The sequence below is a fragment of the Corvus cornix genome, chromosome 19 (assembly GCF_000738735.6).
Source record: "Corvus cornix cornix isolate S_Up_H32 chromosome 19, ASM73873v5, whole genome shotgun sequence".
In the NCBI taxonomy this organism is placed as follows: Eukaryota; Metazoa; Chordata; class Aves; order Passeriformes; family Corvidae; genus Corvus; species Corvus cornix.
Window position 1 is genome coordinate 9,376,643 of NC_046348.1, and position 21,843 is coordinate 9,398,485.

The 21,843-nt window shown below is 53.0% G+C and overlaps 1 protein-coding gene across 1 annotated transcript; it reads left to right on the forward strand.

The window, feature by feature from the left end:
• Positions 1-436: 436 nt before the first annotated feature.
• Positions 437-21,758, forward strand: DHRS11 (dehydrogenase/reductase 11). The gene is made up of 7 exons (XM_039563047.1): positions 437-597; positions 10,458-10,667; positions 16,122-16,216; positions 16,664-16,793; positions 17,367-17,459; positions 18,041-18,106; positions 19,121-21,758. The coding sequence occupies exons 1-7, from the start codon at positions 466-468 to the stop codon at positions 19,160-19,162; spliced, it is 768 nt and encodes a 255-aa protein (XP_039418981.1). The 5' UTR covers positions 437-465; the 3' UTR covers positions 19,163-21,758.
• The last annotated feature ends 85 nt before the right edge of the window (positions 21,759-21,843 follow it).

Consider the following 21,843-nt stretch of genomic DNA (forward strand, 5'->3'; position numbering starts at 1 on the left):
TGGGGGGATTGTTAAATCCCAGCCTTCCATCACTTAAACACCTGCGCTTCTGCCTCTTCCGTTTCAATTAATCCGTTTCCTCACGCGTTTCTGGGAATTATTTGAGCATCCTTGGCCCTGAGGCGGGGGGATAAAAGCCCCTTCACCACGCTGCTCTGTCCTCTACTCTCTCCACCCCCCTTCCATCCCTCTCCAATCCTTGTCTGGCTGCTGCCTCACCGCTCCACGCATCCATCCCAGCGCTTCTCAGGCTCTGGCGCACCACGAGCTGCCCTTTGCGCTCCGTTCCCTGGCGAGGGAAAACCCCAACCCCGCTCCCGTCAGCGCACGGAGGGCGTGTCCCCGACGGGCGTGTCCCACATTGGGCGTGTCCGGGGGGCCAGGGGCGTGTCCGGGGCGTGTCCCCGGGGCGGGGCTGCCGGCGGGCGGTGCTTTGTGCGGCGGCGGCGGGGCCGGGCCGGGGCCATGGAGCGCTGGACCGGCCGCGTCGCGCTGGTCACCGGCGCCTCCGTGGGCATCGGCGCGGCCGTGGCGCGGGCGCTGGTGCAGCACGGCATGAAGGTGGTGGGATGCGCCCGCAGCGTCGACAAGATCGAGGTACCGGCGGCGGCACCGGGGCGGGGGCCGCCTCCCCACGAGGCCGCGGCGGAGCGGGGCCGCTCCCGGGCTGAGCGCGGCCGGGCGGTGACACCGCGCGGGGGATGCCGCAGCCGGCCCGGCCCGGCCTCTCCTGGCCCCGCGGCGGGTGGAAGGTGCCCGAGCGAGGAGCGCATTCAGTTTTGGGGGTTTTTTGAGCCGCTTCTTATCGAGGTTAAAAATAGCATCTGCCCGGCCGGTGCCGGGAGCGGGATCGGGCTGCGGGCGCTCCGGGGCCCCTTCAGCCCCTCGGGGATGCGGCTGCTCGGGAGGCAGGGCGTTTCTAGGAGTTGGTGTTAAAATAGAGCTTCAGTCCTGCGAGGAGCATCTCTACAGCCCCGTCAAAAACCCCACGGCGCTGGCTTGAGAATAAAGATGCTTAAAAGAAGTGTTTTCTCGGGATGCCTTTTGTAGCTGGGTGCGTTGGTCAGCTGTGCCTCGCGGTGGCACGAGCCAAAGCTTATTTGCCATTTAAGAAGTTTCCTCTGAGGGAGGAAATAAGTTTTAGTCAGCTTAAATATTGCCATCCTGGGTGTTTGGAGCGAAAGGAGACCTGTACAATATCCAGGGTTGGGTTCCCTTAGCCAGGGTGATAAGGGCTCTGCACAGCTGCCTGCACTGAGAATAAATGGTCCAAAATTCACGGAAACCAAGGCTCGGCACTGGTGGCATTGCTGAGTGGGGTTAAGTAAAGAAGTGCTTGGGAAAACCCAAACTTTTCCCCTTTTTCATTGCGTGTCGCAGAGGCACCGCTTGCAGAGAGGAGAGAACGCCAACGTGACTTAGTGAACTGTCCTTTGGGGCTTGCTTCTAATTTTGGACTTCCCAGCGTTTTGATGCGGCAGTTTGCAGGGAAAGCTGAGCTCTCCAAAGGCTTTCCCACGTGCAGCTGCCGGTGTTTGATGTGCTGGAGCCTCAGGGTGCCTGGCAAAGGATGCTCTAAAGGATGTTGTTGCTTCCCATTCCTCTCCGAAAAGTTATTCCCAATATTGCTGTTTCCACCAGTGCCCTTATCATGGATTTTGTTTTGGAATCTTTTCATTTGGGAAAGAAATCAACGAAACTTGTGTTTTCCTCTGGTGTTCACGTGAGTTTCCTTCCTTTCCGAACCTTTCCTGGCTGAAATACAGCGTGGATTAACAACGAGCAGTCCTGTGAAGCTTTGCCTTTCCATTTCAGTGCGCACCAGGAGCAATCACTTCTGTATTGATGATTTATCGGCTTTGCTTGGGGTGCAGATGTGCTGGGTGGTGCTGGCTGCTCGCAGCTCCCAAACGTCCTGTGGTGTTTCAGACACGTGTTCCCACAGCAGCTGATGTTTGTCCCCGTTCCCTCCCGCCTCCCTGGGACCCAAGTGTGTCTGCAGCGCTGTCACTTGTTTTGGTGGGTGTCTGGACTGTGTTTTGCTCCGCTGCTATTCTGGGTTTATTTATTGTCAAGCATGTTTCCTTAACGAGGAAGAACCATCCCAGCAGCGCTGCTCGCTGGGGGAAGGGAAGGTGGTGGAGTGTGGGGGGATCCAGGGTCACTGTGGGAGCAGCTCCATCACCTCCTGGCTGCCAGGGATGCTGTGGGAGCTTTGTACCCGATCCTGCCACGCTTCAGAGCAGAGCTGTTGATGGAGCTTTCCTCCAGGAGGTTCACCTTGAGGCTTTTCCTTAAAAAAAAAAAAAAAAAAAAAATAAAATAGGAAGGTATTCAGGCTTGGAACTCCTGAGCTGCCACCGAGGATCTGACTGCTGCTGGTGTGAGGGGTGCTCTGATTTGGGGAAGCAGGGCTGGAACACAGTGATGGAGGGAGGAGAGAAGAGGAATGTGAAGGAGTTGAGGGCTTGGTGATGCCAGAGCATCACAGACGTAGTTCACAGAATCGTGGAATCCCAGCCTGGTTTGGGTTGGAAGAGACCTTATAAACCATCCCATTCCAACCCCCATGAGCAGAGACACCTTCCACTATCCCAGGGTGCTCCAAGGCAGCTTGAAATGGAAAGAGGGCAGATGGCAGGGTGTAAAACCTGGAATACAGAGCTCACTGTGTAGCACAAAACCACTGTATTTCGTTGAAGTTCATTAAAGTCACCAGTTTTAAGGTAAAATGGCTGGAACCCCTCTGTAAGGTGGTTTTGTAACCTCCAGCTAACTGGTGGCTGAAAGAGCAGGTTGTCTGGTGGGGATTTAGCTCGGGCAATAAATGCTATGTCAAGATTTCTTAATCTCTTGGAAAATCAGATAAGGGCTTGAGGCAAGATAACGAAGGATTTGCAAAGTTGCGTGTTTGGCATTAAACCTGTGTCACAACGCCAGTGGTCTTTATTTGGCTTTTGAAATAAAAATGTTAATGGCTCACAAAAAAACCCCACAAAAACTGCAGAAGGATCTTTTTTTTCCCTTCCAGTGGCTCCACTGGCCACGTTTCCCCCTCTGCTCCCAAACAGCCCCGTGCTTCTGTGACCGGAGACTTTTGGTGTGGGTCATCAAACAGTGACTTTAACAGCCAGACATCGAGGAATAACATATAATTAAACTGGCTTTATTTTCCTTTTGCATGCCAGGAGGTAATTCAGGTAGAAGGCTTGTTTTAAATGCAGAGCCTGGAGGTACTAACAGCTGTCAAGGACTTTCTGGCGTGTTCTCAGTGAGTGTTTGCTGCTCTCCAGACACCGCCACGCGTTCCAAGTCAGGAGCTTTAATGAAGCAGCCAAGCGTTTTCAGCAGCTTGGAAGACCAAGCTTTGGGGAGAAAATGCTCCTTAGGAGATGATCACCCTCCCAGGGCCCCCCTTGCTGGTCCTGGGGTCTCCAGGGTGCAGAGACTCACTGAGATTTTCAGCCACTCTGGTGTTCTTCAGCTTCCCTGCTCCTCATGTTTTCCAGGAATTTGTATTTAGTGTCCGACTTCTTGCAGCAGCACAAAAAAGGGGAGAATTTGCACATGCATGGGGCAAAATATTCCCCCTCCCGTCTGGCAAGCCCCTCTCTGGTCTTTTATTCAGTGAGATATGTGAGTTTTGTTTTGCAGGGTTCTTCGCCAGGGTGGGGAGGAATTGGGAGGGTTTTTTTGGCTCAGAGGCACTGAGGGACTCTGCAGCTTTTCTCTTGGAGTGCGGGAAGGCAGGAGACAGGGAGCTCTTTCCAAGGGGTTTGCAGTGATGCAAACTACGCTCTTTTTATAATTAAAATGGATTTGTTTTATATTTACAGAGAATGGCAGAAGTGCTGGCAGGGGCTCTCCCTCCATGCAGGGTGCCAGAGCCCTGGATCTGCAGCATGGCTGGGGCTGTCACTGATGGGAGATGCTCCAGGTGGGACACTCCCACCTGCTCCAGGTCACTGGAAATCTTCCAGCAGCTCGTTCATTCCGTGGGTGCCTTGTTCTGGTGTGACCAGGGACACCATGGATGTTGTGCTCCAAAAGAAATCCATTTTTTTTCTGTCTTTGTTGGCGTGCTGAGAGCAGAGCCGTGCAGGAAGCAATAAACGTGGCTTAAGAGACAAGGTTTAACCAATTAATTCCAATGCATTTGTGACAGGTATTGATCAAAGGTAACATTTATAACCAGGGCCTGCTTTGTCAAGGTTAGATCTCGCTCAGGAAACAGCCTTTGATAAGCTGAGCAATTGATTGCAGGTTGGAGCAGCCCAGTCTCTGAGGTCAGTGCTCTCCTCCCTGGCAGCAGCGTGGGTGTGTGGGAGGAGGAGGAAGGAGCTGAGTCTTCCTCGTGGGATCTGAGCATCCATTTGTGGTCACTCCCATGATCCCTGCCCAGCCCTAAGGTGCAAGGGAGGCTCTGGACCCCGTGGGTGCTCCACGAAGGGTAATTAACAGGTAATTGTTTCATAGCACCTGAGTGTGGTATTTAATTACCTGCAGGCAGATCATTGATGGTTTAGAGGTCACTTGGTTCCATTTTGGCCTCCCCTGGGGGTGTCTGTCCGTGGGGTGCAGCTGTGGTGTCCCTGGTGGGTCTGACCCTCTGCTCAGCAGCTGGGATGGGTTTCCTGGGCTGTTCCCAAAGCCACGGCTTTCCCCACTCTTCAGGCAGGAGGAACAGCTTCAGGCAGGATAATCCCAAGGCACGGCTCCTGTGGAGTGAATGACCTTCAGAGTCTCCTTGGCCTCTGGAAGGGCTTGTTTTGTGTTTGGCCAAGGCTTTGCCTCGGGGATGGTGGGAGCTTAAGGCCTCTGAAGTGCTTTTATTGCCACTTGTCCCTGAGCAGATCCTTTCCTAATAAACTGCAGAGACCCCATAATTGCTGTCCAGAGTGGGGGGAGCAAATGCTTTGCTGTTCCCATGATTTTCCTGAGCCTTGAAGCTCAGGAGGTTTAAACCAGGTTGGATTCCTCCTCTTTCTGCCCCAAAATGTGCTTTAAGAATGTCTCTTTGTGGCAGCCCCCCCTTCTCTGCTGCACTTCCGTTCCCTTGGGCTTTGCAATAGAGCAGCAATACCAGGGCATGCCATGCTCAGAGCCCCACAAATAAATAACTGAGCCTTTCCTGAGGTTTTGGAGCTGGAATGGGGTGTGTGTGCTCCAACAAAGGTCAGGTGGCTGTCCTGTGCCTCAGTTTCCCTGTGTAAAACCTGGCAGCTATCCTGGGAAGGTGGGAGTGCTGTGCAGGGCCAGCGTTGGACACAGAGGGGACTTTCTGGCTGATTTTGGGTTTAAGGAGAGTGCCCAGAGCAGGGAGGTGTGAAAGGAGCTGCCACAGTGCTGTGGAGAAAATACGACGGTGTTTTTCCTGGGGTTTATGAATAGCTTAAGCTCCGCAGAAAGCAGTGGCTGTGCTAAAGTTGAGTTTTATCCCTGTCTCCTGCACGGTGCCCACGTGGGCAGTGCTGATGGGGATTTCCTGGCTGACAGGGTGGGTTTGTGCCACCCCAGGTGGGTTTGTGCCGCCCTGGCTCTGTGACTGCCGGCTTTCTGTCCCCGCCAGGCCCGTGCGGCTCAGCCGCTTGGCTGGGATTAGGCCGGCGTGGCCCCGAGCGGGGCTGGCGTGGCTGCAGATGTTTGATCCCAGCACCTGCAGCTGTGTGTGCCCGGGCAAGGGCTGCTCCTGGCACCCGCTGCTCCCGCCGGCCGGGCTGGGACGCGCGGGAGCCCCGTCCGCTTCTCCGCGGCTCGTAAACCTGGGCTGGAATAAAATCCAGCACCTGCCACCGGAATTTCAGAGCTGGAGAGCGCTGGGAGCCCGTGGGGGAAAGCCCAGGCTCCTCCTGGCGTGCATTAATCTGCCTCTCCCGGAGAGGATTCCTCGGGGATTACAGGCCGGGAGCTGAGGAGTGACCGTGGGGCCGCTGCTGCCCTCGCTGCCGGGCACAGCGGAAAGCACCAGGCTCTGCCAGCCCTGCAGAAAGGCCACGGCCACTCCGAGGGGTGCTGGCAGGAGAAGAGGCCCACCCCGAGCTGTGGTGCTGGGGACCCGCTGTTCTGGTGCTCGTGGAGTGGCCCAGCCCCTGGATGCAGTCGGTGCTCGGGTCTGCCTGGGACGCCCAGCTCGGAGCTCTCGGTGCGTTGTCGGCTGCGAGGGCTCTCTCGGGGTGCTGGGGCTGGGAAGGGCTCGTGGCAGCTCTGGGAACAGGTCCTGGGTGTCCCCAGGAGTGCTCCCAAGTCCTGCTCACCTGGGATGTACTCGGTTATCTGTTTTACTCAGGGTGGGTCCGTGCTGGTTTCCATGGACCTCTGATCGCACCTTAAATTCTCAGAGCATCTCAGACCTTCACCGCTGCAAGATTAGGCGGACTTTGACTTAATTAAAATAATTTTCCAGGTGGAGATGTCACAGGAGGCAGGTGCCAGGATCTGGGGGTGTCAGGCAGAAGCTGGGGCTCAGCTCTGCCCTCCAATCTGGGTGTCTGTGGGTTGCCTTGGGAATCTGCTGGTGGAACGGGCAGCGACAGGCACAGCTCAGAGTAAGGCAGAGATATTGCTCTAATGAGCTGTCATGGTGACAGCAGCGTCTCCTCCTCCCCCACGCCAGCCTGGAGCAAGAAGGGAGAAACTAAAAATGCCTTGACGTGAGGAGGGACTGTGTGAGTGCCTGGAGGTAGCAGGGACCTCCGGGGCGCTGTGGCTCGTGTGTGACACTGGAAATTGAAAATTAAGTGAGCTAAGAAAAACATATCCTGGGATGTTCAACTGCTGGGAAAGTGCAGGGAGCAGGGAGGGCTTGGAGAAGAGCAGCGTGGCTCTGGAGCAGTCTGGGAGGACAGCTCCCAGGTGATGGCTCAGCCAGACCCAGCTTAGCAGGAGCCTGGCTCCAGTGCCTGGGAAGAAATGTGCAGTAGTATTTACCCTTGGCTCATGTGGGCCAAAAGATACCCACAGCTCTGAATCTCGCTCATGGTCACAGAGCACTGTGGAAATAAACAAATAAACCTCACTCTAGTGCTTTATTCACTGTACATCTCTATTATGCCGTTGTACTGCTATTAAATCTTAATTAAAAGCAGCTTCAGACTTGCCAATCAGTGGAATGAAAGGGTTTGTAAGCCCTCAGTTTTCTTTCAGAGCTGTGGTGCTGTTTTCTCTGATGAATTTTTCTCCTTCATTTCCTTTAGATAGCAAAAGTAATTGGGGTGACTTGGGTGCTTTTCCAGCTGGTTTCTTGGTGCAGCTCTGTGTTTAAGCACTAGTTCAGTCAGTAGGACACAAGTACCTGTGACGAATGGCAGGTTAGATTAAAAATTACCTGATGGCTTCTTCTGGCTTTAGTCTCTCTGAACTAAATGTGTCTGAAGCTAATGGGATGGTTTGCCAAATAAAACCCTACATGACTCCTTCTTTTTTTTCCCCCTCCCCTTAAGAGTCCCTTAACATTTTTATATCAATTAGTTCTGTAAAACCATTTTACCAGGACTGAATGTAAATGCAGGGCGCTGTGCCCCATATACACAAAGAGCATTAACCCCTTCTGGGGAGAACTGGTGGTTTCTTAACACAGCAAACCCATCCCATAAATGTGAGGCATCCTTCCAGACTGAGTAGCACCTGGCTGTCCATTTCCAAGCATCCAGAGATAATGGTGTGTATACAGAAATGCTGGAAGTGTCCCAGGCCAGGCTGGACAGGGCTTGGAGCAGCCTGGGATAGTGGGAGGTGTCCCTGCCCGTGGCAGGGTGTGGAACTGGATGATCTTTAAGGTCCTTCCAACCCAAACCATTCTTATTTCAGATTTCCATCTCTGCTGCTGGAGTTGCACTGGCCTTGTCTGTATTGCTGTTGCATTACCTGGTCACTCTCAAACTGTTTATGAAATCTGAAAAACCAGCTTTTTTCTCTTTTTCTTTCCTCCATGTGCATGTGGCATGCTCAAAGTGGAACGAGCATCACTTGAGTGACTTAATGGATGCTCTGAAAAAAAACTCTGCAAGCTCTGTAGCTCAGAGAGTTGCTTTTCAAAAGTCTCTTGCAAACTTGCCCGCAGTTGATGTTTCTTTGAAGAGTTTGTGATGACTCTTTATCTGTAGATGGTTGAAGCACGTTCAGCCCTGCCTGGATGTCAGCAGTGTTCAGCACTTGGTTTTCAAAGAGAATTTGTTAGCACAAGTGCAGCCTGAGAGATGAAAGGATCCGTGCTGAGGCTCGTTGGAGGCGGCGAGACACCAGACAGGGAGAGAAAGGTTTTGAGAGAGATTTGGTTTCCCTGGTCACTTGTGTCAGAGAAGCTTTTCTCCCAGGGAGAAAGCCCTTTCTGTCTGTGTCTGCCTGGGAACAGAGGATGGGCAGCTCCAGCACTGGAGGCACTGCTGTCCAGAGCCCACAGCCAGAATGGTCAGGTTGGAGGGACCACAGTGGGGCATCTGATACAACCTCCCTGCTCCAGCAGGGTCATCCCAGAGCAAATCACACCCCTTGTTTCCTCTGCTCCTTCATCTGTGACTGCTTCCACTGAGAGGCTGGACTGAGCAGGGAAAGGTTTCTCCAAATGGTGGAAGTGGCAGCTGGACATGGAAACAGCTGTGAGACATGGCCCTGTGTCCCTCTGGGCTGTCCATGAGCTTTTCTGTCCTTTCCTGTCCATGTTGAGCTCTTCTTCCTCCAGCCAGCTCTCCTGGCATGGGTCCTGCTCTGGGAGATTCCTCCCAACCCCTTGTTCCTTTGTTTCTCATCTTTGAACATCTTTGGCATTGCCTGGTTCGCACTCTCGCACCAGTTCGTGGTCCCTTTGCCCCTTTTTTCTCCAGTGTCTTTGCAGGAACGAGACCCCATCCCTGGAGCAGTTTAGAACCTTCCAGCAGCCCTTCATACTGCTGTGAATTTTCTAAGTGCTGCTCTTGCAGATTTTCCCCCCCTCGACTGTTTTTTCAAGCCTGTGCTCTGATAGTGAAAAGGAATATATTTTTCCCCTCCTATCAGCACGTCATCAACAAGGTTGCCTGTATGGCAAAGTGCAGGCAGCCCCAGGAGGGCACAGAGAGGCAGGATTCAGTCCCAGAGGCACCTTTGTTCAGGCAGAGATGTTGTCAGCTCAGCCTGAGCAGGGCTCTCCAGGGATCCTGATGCTGCTGGGGTGGATCGATCTCCAGCTGAACTCGGCACGTCCGTCCCCGTGTCGCCTGGTGCTGTGAGAGCAATACTAATCATTCTTGTGTTACTGCAGTGCCTTCCCTGTGCTGGGAGCCAGACAGGAGAGCAGCTCCTGCACCACAGCTCAGCCCTGGGCTGGTTCTGGCTTGTGGTCCATGAAAGCTGTGGGTTGCTGGGAAAGGTAAAGCAGCAAAGCTGCAACTCCCTGCTCAGGGCCTTGGTCCAGCTCTGTTGTGGGCTCAGCTGCTGGGAAACACAAAAATCATTTACCAAACAGAGCCACTTGCCCCAGAGTGCTTCAAATGAACGTGCTTGGGGTGCAGGGAGGGCTGGGGAGGGGCTGGCATTTGTCCCTCTGCAGGGCAGGAACTCCGAGCTTGGAGCTGCTCCGCAGCCGCCTTCGTGTGCAGTCACGTCCAGGAGATTCCTGCACTGGGCCTCGCTCCTCCTTTTATGAAAGGCTGGAAATTGCAGTCCTTGGAATGCAGGGAGGAGCTGGGAGGAGTGGGAAAGCTGCCCGTGGCAGGAGCAGGGCTTTATTGCACCCGCTGAAATGTCACTGTTGGTGACACCGCCGCGGGCCACGGCGTTCGAGTGATTTGGTGGACGTTTGTAGCCAGAGTCCATCTCCCCGCAGGAGCCAGACATCATGTGGCTCCTGCCTGGCGCTGGGAGCTGTCACTGTCACTGCTGTGACACATCAGGGAGGAGATGCTGCTTCTCATTAGTGTCAGGGGTAAAGGGCATCCTCGGGAGGATGCGGTGTGGTGGCGGCAGCGCAGGCAGCCAGCAGCAGCTCCTGGCCTTTCCTTGGCTTTGTGTCACCCAGCCTGACAAAAGATTGGGATATTTGGAGTAATTCTTGGTCCTGGCTAACGAGGAATTGTCAGGCACATCCTTTGCCAGTGTGGCAGACTCAGAGCCTGGTGCCAGGGCAGGATTTATTTGTATTTTGCCAGCACTGCTCACCTTGAGCAGTACTGCCCGGGGTGATGGATGAGCACTGAGAGTGTCCTCAAGTTCAATAACTTAAGGGCTGGAGCTCTCCGCTTCTCCTGGATATGATATCTCCTTTTTCTTAATTAACATCACAGTGATTCTTCCCCAGTGCCTGCTTTTCAGCCCAGGGTGTGTTAGCCCTGAGGTGTGTTTTTCAGGAAATGGCTGGATAAGCTGCTCCACAAGGAGAGGGGGCTGATGGCTGTTTCCATCCATCCTGATGGCTGTTTTTTCCCTTCCTGATGGCTGTTTTTTCCCTTCCTGATGGCCGTTTCCCTCCTCCCTCTCTCCCCTAGAAGCTGGCAGCAGAGTGCCAGAGCGCCGGCTACCCAGGGACGCTGATCCCGTACAAGTGTGACCTGTCCAACGAGGAGGAGATCCTGTCCATGTTCTCGGCCATCAAGACCCTTCACCAGGGGGTGGACGTCTGCATCAACAACGCGGGGCTGGCCCGGCCCGAGCCCCTGCTCTCGGGGAAGACGGAGGGCTGGAGGACCATGATAGATGTGAGTATCCTCCTGAGGGAGCAGGAGCTGGGCCACATTTCTCTTTCTTCTGGCCACCATCTACTCATTTCAGAGCTGAGGATCTGCTCCCCAGCCTGCTCTGACCAGGTTTGCTGCTTGGGGAGTGGAAGAACACCTTGCCCTGCTGAGCCCTCACCTTGGAGGATGGAAACACAGCAGCACTTTTCCTTTAGCTCCCTGAAGGGTGGAGAGCCTCACTTTTTTTTTCTTCAATAAAGCAGGAAATCGAATGCCAAGCGCTGGCTTCTGCAGCTAATCCTGTTAGTTGTGGCAGTGGGTTGTAAAAATGGGCAGATTCTTTTTGGCTTAAAAAGCTGTAATGCTTTTTGTCTTTTGTCATAGCTTAATTTTCTGCCCATAATCTGGTTAGGGCTGGATGTGAATGAGAGCATTTTGTGTGCTGAAATGGGAGTTGTGCACATGGCCCATCCCATTTACAACTTCTCCCTGGGTCCTCCTGTCCTGAGGTGCTGCTGGGCATCTCTCTGTGACTTCACCATTTTTTGTCATTATGTGAGGCCCCTTTTCTGCACCTAGCAGTGGCAGCCACAGCTGTGGGACCTCAGCATGGTTTGGGTGTCCTTGCAGTGTCCCCTCCTGCAGCTCTGGCCAGTGAGGTGCTGAACCAAGAGCCTTTCACAGAGTGATCTCCCCTCCTGTGCCACTTTCTCTTGTACACAGAAGTGTTTTCCTCACAGGAGCAGGAGTGGGACTCATGGCTGTGAGTAATCCTTGTGGCACTTGCAGCAGCTCTGAGAGCTTGTCCCAGTGAAGGGAAGGACATGTCTGAAAAGCTGTTTGAAGCTGTAGGCTCAGGGCCACTGTGTCCAACAGTGGAGTCAGCTGGGACGTGTCAGCTCCCCTGGCTGTTCCTCCAGAGTGGTCTCGGGGGCTGTGTAAAGCAAAACAGAGAAGCACATTGAGGCTTCAGACTCCTGCTGCCAGGGCAAGAGCTGCCATATCCTGGCTAATTAAGTTCTTGTTAGGACTTTGGCCTGACTGCTGGCTGCTGTGACTGCAGCCAAAGCAAGCTCAGCTCAGCTTTGTCTGCCCAGCCAGGCTTTGTGAGCTGCCCAGCCTGGGTCACTGCACAGCCGCATCTCCCCGGCCCCCGTTGCCATGGAGGCTTTAAAGAAAATGAAGTGAAGTGTAGCTGAGGCTGAGCTGGTGTCCAGCAGGGCACTGCCCAGCCCTGACTCGCTGCGAGCCGGGCCCTGGGGGTCACCTGGGCCTTGGAAACTCCTTGTCCTGGTCCCTGGGACCGTGTGATGTGTGGATCCCTCGGGGATGCTGCGTGTCCCTTGTGCTCCTTTATCTCTGTTCTTTGTCAGGTGGGCAGGCTGAGGGGACTTGTGGTTCTTCCCAGCTGAAAGCCCTTCCCCATTCTGTATTCCCTTCCCTGGCTGCTCAGCTGGAAGTGCTCCCTTTAATCTCATCTCCCACCACTTTTAGGGAGGAGGATTTTGGAATAGGGATTTTCCTGTATGAGACACGCCAGTGTTGGTGATTACAGTGGCTCAAAGTTTGGGAGCCTGGGGGGTCCCCCTGCTTGTGGGTGCTGCTTTGGGGTGGGAGGAGAGGCAGGGTGGTGACCCCACAAGGGCAGTGTTATGAAACGGGGCTGGGGGAATGTTTTATTCCCAGGGATGATCCGTACGGCTCTCTCTGCTCCTACTGCTTGGCAAAAATGCTGTTGTAGCACTGGGAGCAGCCTGAGACACCCAAGCTCTCTCCCTGTGCTGGCAGATATTTTCCTCTCACCATCCTCCCAGCAGCTGCTGGCTTGGCTCCTGATTTCTGTGTTAATTGAACAACCCTCCCACCTCCAATGGAAAGGCAAAGCCCTGGGATGCTCCAGAGCCAAATGCTTCACCCACCCTGGCCTGGGCAGCCCGACAAGCCTGGGCTTTGCTTTTCATGCTGCTGCTGAGGGGTAGAAACAGCTCAGTGGAGTTTTCCCTTTTGTTCTGTGCCCCTGCTTTGTGGCTGTATGGAAATGTCTCCTGGAAATGTCTCCTGGAAGTGTCTGTGTCTCCAGGCCGTGCAGGCGCCGGGGCAGGGCCTCGGGGGGCTCTGCAGGGTCAGCCAGGCCCGTTCCCCTCGCAGGGGCAGGACAGGGAGGGCTGCCAGCACCTTTCACAGGCCACTGGGCTTTGCAGAGCTGTGTGGGAGCAGGGAGGCTTCTTCCCAAGTTTCCCTGGAGAGCAGCGTGGTGGGAGATGCTGTTGGAGAGTTCCAGGGCACCTCTGGGCTGCAGGATGGGAAAAGTTTCCAAACAGCCATCGATCCATCGATTTAGGAGGCATTAGGGCCTTAAATTAAAGGCATGTTTTTTCTTTTTAGTAAATTGATTTTTGCTTCCATGCATTTTTTATGAGCTTTGAGGCTCTGTCTCCTTCCAGACTCCCCTCTCAGTATCCTCCTTCTTGCTTTATATCTAACAGTCAGAACCATGTTATCATTTACTTATTCCCCTCCTTTCCTAATGTTCCCGTTCTTTGTTGTCTGGTATTTATTCCCGAGGTGGGAGCTGCTTCTCCCCAGGCCGCAGGGAGATGTTTGGAATCGCAGATGTGTTGCTTCACAGCAGCACGGAGCCCTGCCTCTCCAGCCAGCAGATCTGCTGTGGGTGCAGGAGGGAAGGTGTCACCTCAGGCAGGTTCTGAGCCCATCCTCCCCTGGTTCACAGCTTCCCCCATCTTCTCGCTGATTTGTGAGGCTGGAGCAAAGTCCTGATGTGCAGGAGGGGCTGGGGCTGGGTGCTGTGCACACACTGAGCCAGGCTCCGGGGCTGCAGCAGCTCCTTCACGTTTTACCCACTGACCTTTCCAGCCAGGAATTGAAGCTGAACTTCCCATTTTCCCTGCTCAGGGCACAGAGGGCTGCAGCACACATCCTCTCGCTCCTCTAGACACGGAATGGGTTTGATTCTTGGCATTACTCGTTGACAAGCCAGGCTCTGTTCTTCTTGCTTTTCTAAACCATCTGTGCAGGGATGTGTTTGCTGTAAGCTGTGTTTCCATGTGTGCTTTGGAGCTGAGGTACTCGTTTGGATGCCTTGGAAAAGGCTGATTCTGGGAAGTGAAATGCTGAGCACTTCTAGGAACAGGGTCTTTTATGTTCTCTAATGTGGCAATTGGAAGTCATTAATTGCTGGGAAATGTGGTTTCTGTCACGGAGCTGCTGCCTGGGCAGTGAGCATGCCCCAGGTGTGGTGGCCATCCTTGCCAAGGGACCTTTGAACCTTTTCTCCTTAACACAGGAACCAGGCAGAAAAATGTCTTACATGGATATGCATGCTCGGGGTGATACAGACTTGCTCGTTTTCCAGGCGTGTTTTTAGGTTCCTCAGTGCCTGTTCCACGTTTTGAAATGGGATTTCACCCCAAAATCCAGCCTGTGCTGGTGGGAAAAGGCCATCCCAGCTCAGCTGCCTTCCAGCCAGTTGTTTTGTTCTACCGTGGGGTTTTATCACAGGGCTCTGGACTTTCCCACAGTGGCTGTTGATTGGGATCTTGCTTTGCCAGGAGCTGTCAAAATGTTGTAACTCTGCCCACGAGAGGAATGGCTGCTCCCTGAGTCACAGGCTTTGGGATGATGTTACCCTCTAGTGGCCTTTGGAGAGGGAGTTGGGAGTGACTGCTCCAAAACTGAGCTGCCTGCTGGGCTGGGGCATCCTGGGGCAGGGATGTTGTTTGTCATGAAGGGTTTCTCCACCAGCAGTTGCCCAGATCCAGATCCCAAAGGACTGGTGACTCCTGCGTCCCCTGACCACCCTGCTGTGGAATCCCAAAGCCTGCACATGCCCCGCCTGCTCTGGGCTTCACTCCAGTGCTGAGGGGCCCTTCTGCTGCCCTCTCTGCTCATTTTCCTCCTTGCACAGCCCAGGTGAATTCCCGGGTTAAAGATTTATCCCTGCAGTTCCAGGTGTGATGGCCGAGGTGCCCAGCAGCGACTCTGTGCTTGGCCAAAGTGCACTTGGATGGGGGTGATGACTCCACTTGTGTTGCCTGGGTACTCCCAGGATCAGACAAATGCCCTGTTTATCTCTGGCTGGGACAAACCCCTCACGGATGGCCTCTGGCAGTGAACAGGGAATAACGACCGAGACAAAAGCAGTGACAGAAGATCCTTGAGCTGACCCCGCTCCCCTTTGTGCTGCTCAGGAATTGCATCTCTCAGCTCCAGCCCTTTCTCCAAACCAGTGGCCCTCTCCTGCCTGTCCTTCCGTGCCAGCAAGTCCAGGTTATTCTGCCCTGTTCTTGTTCGTGATTTTCCCAGCGATGATCCCCAGCCCTCTCCCGTCTCCATCCCTCGCTGCCCACATGGCCTCGTTCCTGCTGCTCCACCCATTTATAGTGGCACTATTCCTTCTGATTCATCTGAAAATCAGTTCTTCCTGGAGATTTCACTCACTGCAGCGTGTTCAGACCCTCCTGTCCTGCTCATTTAGCTGGCAAAGTGACACAATGTTAGACAGGACCTGCCAGGGGATGGTCACAGCCTTTCTGGCGGCCTTCAGCAAATCCCTTTCCAAATCTCAGCCACCTGAGCAATTAGCACTGCTGCTGAGATTCGTGCTCATCAGTCCTGCACGTACCTCTGGGCCCTTTGTATTCCAGCTGGGAGAATGTCCTTATCTTTATCTACACCGGGAGCTTTGACTCTGTGTTTTATGATCAAGGAACCCTGGAGGCGGCTGTGCATTAATGGCTCCACAGCATTAATGGTTGTGGAGGTGACAGGACTGAGTTTAACCAAGCCAGGACACGATGGGAAGTGCTGGTCCAAAGAGCAAGAGCTCGGAAAGCTCTGGATCCTAAAGGACGGGGCAAATTGCCAGTTAGGGCTGAGGAAAATGTCAGCAGGCAGTGACAGATCGGTGGCTTGCACACCCCCAGGGTGAGTTGCCCACTCTGGTGTTCCCTGTGGCACAAAGTGATCTTTGGTTCGTGTGTCCTGGGAGCTCTTTGGTGGCCACGGTGCCTCCTCTGAGCTGCTGGTGCTCTGACAGGCAGGATCTGGGGATTTCCTCGTTAACGAGCTGACCTAATTACCTGCTGTTAGTGCCCTGCCAGCTGCCCAAAGCCCGGAGTGCTCAGTGCTCGGCAGAACTGTAGGCTCTGTCTCCTGCCTGCGGGGAGGGGGTTTGCTCTCCCTTAATTTGGGATTTGCCCTCACACTTGCCCCTAAAACAATCAAGTCCATTCATTTCTGCTCACTCTGGGTGTCTGTGCCCCCCCCGCCCCTGTGACTGCAGCCCCCAGCTCAGGTGTGGGGTGTATGAGCAATTCCTTCTCCGGGTGTTCCTGGGAATTGCCAGGGGACAGGGACTGGAACTGATATCCCAGGCTTTGGGCACACGAGGGGCAAATCAAGGGGTGCCAGGCAGGGCTGCTGGGCTTAATTTCTTCTTCTTTTCTCCCCCCTCAGGTCAATGTGATGGCTGTGAGCATCTGCACCCGGGAGGCCTACCAGTCCATGAAGGAGAGAAACATTGACGATGGGCACATAATTAACATTAACAGGTGAACAAAGGGGGCTGTGGGATCAGCCTCGGGGGCCTCCTGCTCTACCCTGCAGCAGAGGGGATTTAAGCACTTTGTGGGGTCAGCCATGGGGGCCTCCTCCTCCTCCCTGCCTTACAGGAAGGATTTAAGCACTGGAGTTTCAGGCTTGCTGTGCTGCTGATGGGGTTTTCCAAGGATTGTGGTGGTTGATACTTCAAACTTGATCTTTGCTGGTCTAAAAGCAAGGAAGACCAAACCAGGGAGAAAAGGATAATACCAATCACTCATGATGGGGCAGGGCTGAGATTGATTTCTGGAGCTGGTCAGGAAGTTTGAGTCATGTTGAGAGGAGCCTGTGGTGTGTTCCCTGCTGCAGGCCCCGTGTCAGCTTCTCTGTGGGTTTATTGTGATGCTCTGGGTGTCCTGCTGGTCCCTCCAGCCCTGTCCCCTGTGCTCTCCCCCCAGCATGAATGGCCACAGCGTGGTGCCCCAGTCCGTGGTGCATTTTTACAGTGCCACCAAGTACGCGGTGACAGCGCTGACCGAGGGGCTGCGGCAGGAGCTGCGGGAGGCCAAGACCCACATCCGAGCCACAGTGAGTGCTGAGGGCCCCCTGCTTCCCTCTGCCCTGGTGGGAGGCAGGTTTCATGGGTCAGAGCTTTTCCCTTTGGGAAAGAGCCGAGGGGATGCAAAAATAGTGCTCAGCACACTGGGAATGGCCTAGAAATCCTGTGGGAAGCTGTGGCTGTCTTTGCCAGGCAGGTTGGGGCACAGGGCCATGTCTGGGAAGGTATTTTTTGGGTGCACAAAGTGGGCAGGTGCTTGTTGGGGGGGTCACATCAACAGAGGGAGGCACTCAGCTGGGCTCTCTGCTCTCAGACAGAGCTTTTCCATGTTTTTCTTTGCTTCTCTGTGCCTCTGGGGTGTGAACAGGCAAGTACCCACCAGAGATATCTGCCACAACAATCATTAAGGCAAAGCCTGCTCACTTCAACTATTCCCTTAAAAAATGAGTGGGAAAGGAGAATAACAGAAAAATGAATGTTTTTCTGTTTGGTATTTTTTTTGCTTTTTCTAAAAAGTTTTCTCTCCTTTTCTTTTTTTTTTTTAATTCTTTTACTAAAGGGGAATTACGAATCCTATTAGGATGTGCTCTGCTTTTTTCCAGTGCATATCTCCAGGACTGGTGGAAACAGGATTTGCTTTTAAACTTCATGATAACGACCCCGAGAGAGCTGCTGCAACCTATGAAAGCATTCGGGTAGGACTTGGAGGAATGGAAACAGGGAAGTGGCTCTGATTATAATTGAACAGTCTTTGTCCTGGCTAATGGTTCCAGCCCAGTGCTCTCCAATCTCAGCCCTCAAACCTCCAATTTTGCTCTGGTATTTATTTGCACACTGTGTAGATTTTCATTTGGATTCAGTTTCCAGCTCCTTATATTTTTCCTTCTATTTTGATGCTTCTGTAAATAAGTATCAGTCAGCTCTGCCATTTTGCCAGCTGTGACTTCTTCATTGCCCAGAAGGTGTGACAAACAGAGGTGCCAGCACAAGGAGAAGTGTTGTCTTGCAGGTGGCACGGGGTTTCCTGTGGGAATTCCTGATAAGGATGGCAGTGCCTGACCTGGCAGAATTACTGTGCCAGCAGTGAGGTTACTCACAGCAGTCGAAGAATTATCAGCACCAGACACATCCTTTGTTAAATTTTTAATTGATTTGGTATTTCCTGCTTGCTTGTGCCTTCTGGACATGCCCCAGTGACACTGTCTGACCTCATTATGGATGGGCAGGAACGTTCTGTGGTGCCCTTTGACCGAGAGCCCCTTTGCTGTCGTTGCAGTGTCTCAAGGCTGAAGACATGGCCAATGCTGTCATCTATGTCCTCAGTGCCCCTCCTCACGTACAGGTAGGCTGGGGCTGAGGCTGGAGGGGCTGAAGGCTGCCCTGGCCTGGCTGATCTGCCGCTGGATCAGCTGGGAGCTTAGGGAGCCTGTGCTGGGGATTAGCAGGGATCACGTTTGTTTACACTTCCCGGGTGGCAGCTCTGGGATTGCTCTGAGATGGCACTGCAGGGGCTCTGGGATAGCACTCTCAGGCTCTTCACATCCCTGTGGATCCAGCAAAGGCTGAGCTGACTCTCATTCTTCCCCCAGAGGGTGCTGGGCACTGCCCAGGCTACCCAGGGAATGGGCACATTCCCAAGGCTGCCAGAGCTCCAGGAGCATCTGGACAACGCTCCCAGGGTGGGATTGTTGGGGTGTCTGTGCAGGGTCAGGGCTTGGACTAGATGATCCCTGAGAGTCCCTCCCAGGTCAGGATATTCTGTGATTCCATGATCCTAGAAAAGGACTGTGCAAGGCAGGGGGAATGTGAGGGGTAGGGGGCACGCTCTGCCCTTTGGATGGTGCCATCTGAGGTTTGCTGAGAGTCTTGGGTCCTGCCAGTTGCCAGCTGACGTGTTGGACCTTCTCCCCTCAGTGTGGGATGCTTGTGCTGCCAGAGGGACTCCCCTCCTGAGAGACAAGAAATATTTGGCCAGCTTTGGGCTGGAGGCAGCAGCAGCAGGAGCAGAGCTGGTGTTCAGCACATGCAGCAGCAGAGTTCCTGTTGTGAAAGCAGACTTTGATCGTGAGGGGTTCCAGCGTCTCGTGTGAACTCTGCTCCCTGGAGCAAGACGTGCTCCCTGACACTGCATCCCTGGGGATAACTGGCTTTGCTTGGCTTAAAAAGAAAAGATCCTGCACCTTTTCCGTGCATATTTGAGCTTTTGCCCCCTGCTAAAGGCAGAGCAGGTCCATTCACCCCTGCTTTCCTCACATCTCAGTTAATCAGGCTGGTTCCTGCTCACAGGCTGGGGCAGCAGAGAAGTGCCCAGGGCAGAGTTCCAGTGCACAGTTCCATTCATGTTGGTCTCTTGCAGATTGGGGATATACAGATGAGGCCCACGGAGCAGATCTCGTAGCAGGGGAGGAGGATGAGGAGGACCATGAGCAGCACCGTGTCCACTCCACTTGGAACCCTCTGGCAGCCCAGGGTTCCCTCGGCTGGCTGGCAACGTTTTAATCAAGTACCAAGGATCGTGTTTGAAGAATTATTTTTCTCTCCCTCTCTCTGAGCTGGTGCTGGTGCTGAGCCAGTTTGAAGAAAGAAAAACCACAAACTCGTAGTGGGTCTCTTTCTCCCCCACTCCTTTCTGAAACTGCTTAAGAGTAAAAATGTATTTGAAAATAATGCAGGGAAGTGGTTTGTAGAAGATTGTTTGTCTCCAGGCTGGTTTATTCTTCCTTTTGCTTTCTTTTCAAGGTTTGTTTGATCTTAGTTGCTGATGCTGTGTGTGGACCTAGGTGAAGTGGCACAAGATGTTTGCCAGCTTCAGTGTGCTTAGGGTTTGAGATTTTCAGTGGATGTCATACATGAATCCATCTAATATTTGGGGTTTATTTTCATCAGGTTGATTACTGATGGTGATGATGCATGTGATATTTTCTATTTCTTTTATATTCCACTGCCCTAACCCCAGTGTACAACCTCCCCCAGCCCTCCTTTCCCCCTCACATGAATCATGACTGCCAAGTTTGAGGAAGTATAAATGTGTGTGCTTGATATTTCTCTTTTTTTCTAGGTAGGTAAATAGTTGGAGGAAAAGCACCTGTCCTTGTGCAGGTTAGGATGATAATCTAAGTGGCATAGTTACAGTAAGAGTGAGTTGTTTGGTATTTTTAATAAAAACTAAACGTGTGCTGTCTTGTGATCACCTCTATCCTTGGTATCATCTCCCAGCACTCTGGATGTTCTGTATGTGATATTTGCATGCATTGACACTTTTCTGGAAACGTGGATTGCTCTGCTGCTGTTGAAATGCTGGTGCTGAGGAGCTGGAAGTGGTGGAAGTTTATTTCTGTGTAGAGACACAAACTCTGAGAGAGAGAGAGAGAGAGAGAGAGAGAGAGAGGAACGAGCCGTGCCGAAGGTGTCCAGAACGAGGAGAGATTTGTAGGGGCATTTTGGCAAAGAAAAGCAGCAGGTGAAAGGTCTGAGTTGAGATCTTGTATTGGTGCAGCCCCAGTTTGGCTCTGGGTTGAGGGAGAAGAGAATTGGCCCCAAAGCAGAGCTGGAGTTGTCTTGAGACTCTTTGCAGGGAGGTCTGTGTGTGTCCAGCTCTCTGTGGAGCTCTTGGACATGTTGCCTTAAGATTGCAGACCCTGTCCAGCTCCTGCTGGACTCCAGGCAGCGTTTCAGAAGGTTGGGGATGGTCAGTTGGTCAGAGCAGAGGACGGAGAGCCTGGGGAATCAGGGCTGGATTGTTTGGCTGACACCAGGAGAGCCCTGGGAGTTCATCTGTGTTACCCCTCCGCAAGGGAGACCAGAGTTGGGCCACCAAGACACGACTTCAGCTCCCTGTACAGCCTTGGGCAAGTCACTTTACCTCTCTGCCTCAGTTTCCCCAGCTGGAAAATGGGGATAATAACACTCACCTACCTCACAGGGGTGTTGTGAGGACTCACAAGCTTTTGTAAAGCACTTTGACCACGACAGGCGCTGTGTAAGTGCTGAGTGTTGATATTGAAGTATTACTATGAGTTAAACCTTGTGATACCTAGAATTCCTTGTGCCAAAGGTGAGCAGCTGTAGGAGGATACAAGGAGAAAACTGGCAAAATGTTCCTTAATAATGGCAAAAACAAAAGACAATTTGCCCCTTTTTTTCCTCTTTATTAACACATGCTCATGGCGTGTTCTGTCCATTCCTCATCTGTCACCAGTTTCTACTGACAAGTGCACCTGGATTTGGCTTTTTAATTTGTTGTGAGTGAAATTCCTGCCCCTTGGGAAGTCTTGCACTGCCCTGCTCCGGGATGCCAAGGTGGTGCCTTTGTGTGGATTCCCAGCAGGTGCCCTGGGCAGCGTGTACCATCTTAAGAAGGTGGTTGAACTACTGAAGAGGCCAAAAAAAAAAAATTCTTTTAGAAATTAGGAACTTCTGAGCAGAAAAAAACTGAGCAGGGATGTGGGCAGCAGTGGTGAAACACTGAATTGTGGCAGCAACTGTGTGCAAAGTTCAGCAGATGTTGAAATGTGTGGCTGAGGAGGGGCTTTACATCTCCCTGCTGTGTAAAAGGAGGATTTGGAGAGAATTGCTTAAGGTGCAGAACCTTGACAAAGGGTTTGTCCAGGTGGTTGCTCCCTGCAAATACAACCTGGCTGCCCTGCAGCCCTGGAAGTTGGGTTTTCCCCCCCTCCCCCAAGAACATTTTTAAGTCTGTAAAGTAACCTTGAGATGAGGTGCAGTGTATTTTTCCATTTGAAGTGTGGTTTTAGGGGATCATCCCTGCTGCCCATTAACCTCCCCCACGAAGGGTGGCCGTGGAGGGCTCCTTGCGGGTTCTGTGGCCGCGGGTGGCCTTGGTGGCACCTCCTGCCACCTTCCTGGGATGAGATGGGACACGACTCCGAGGCAGTGAAACCCCTCAAACGCGAGGATCAGTGAACTGTGTAACTTACCAGTAGGTTTCTAATTGTGAACTGTAAAATAAAGAATAAAAAGAGAGGCACACTGTGGTTCGTTTCTGGTGTGTTTTGTTATTTTTGTGTTAGAACTCAACAGCCTTTTTGCTGTTCACAGCCAGACCTCTGTTTGGGGAAG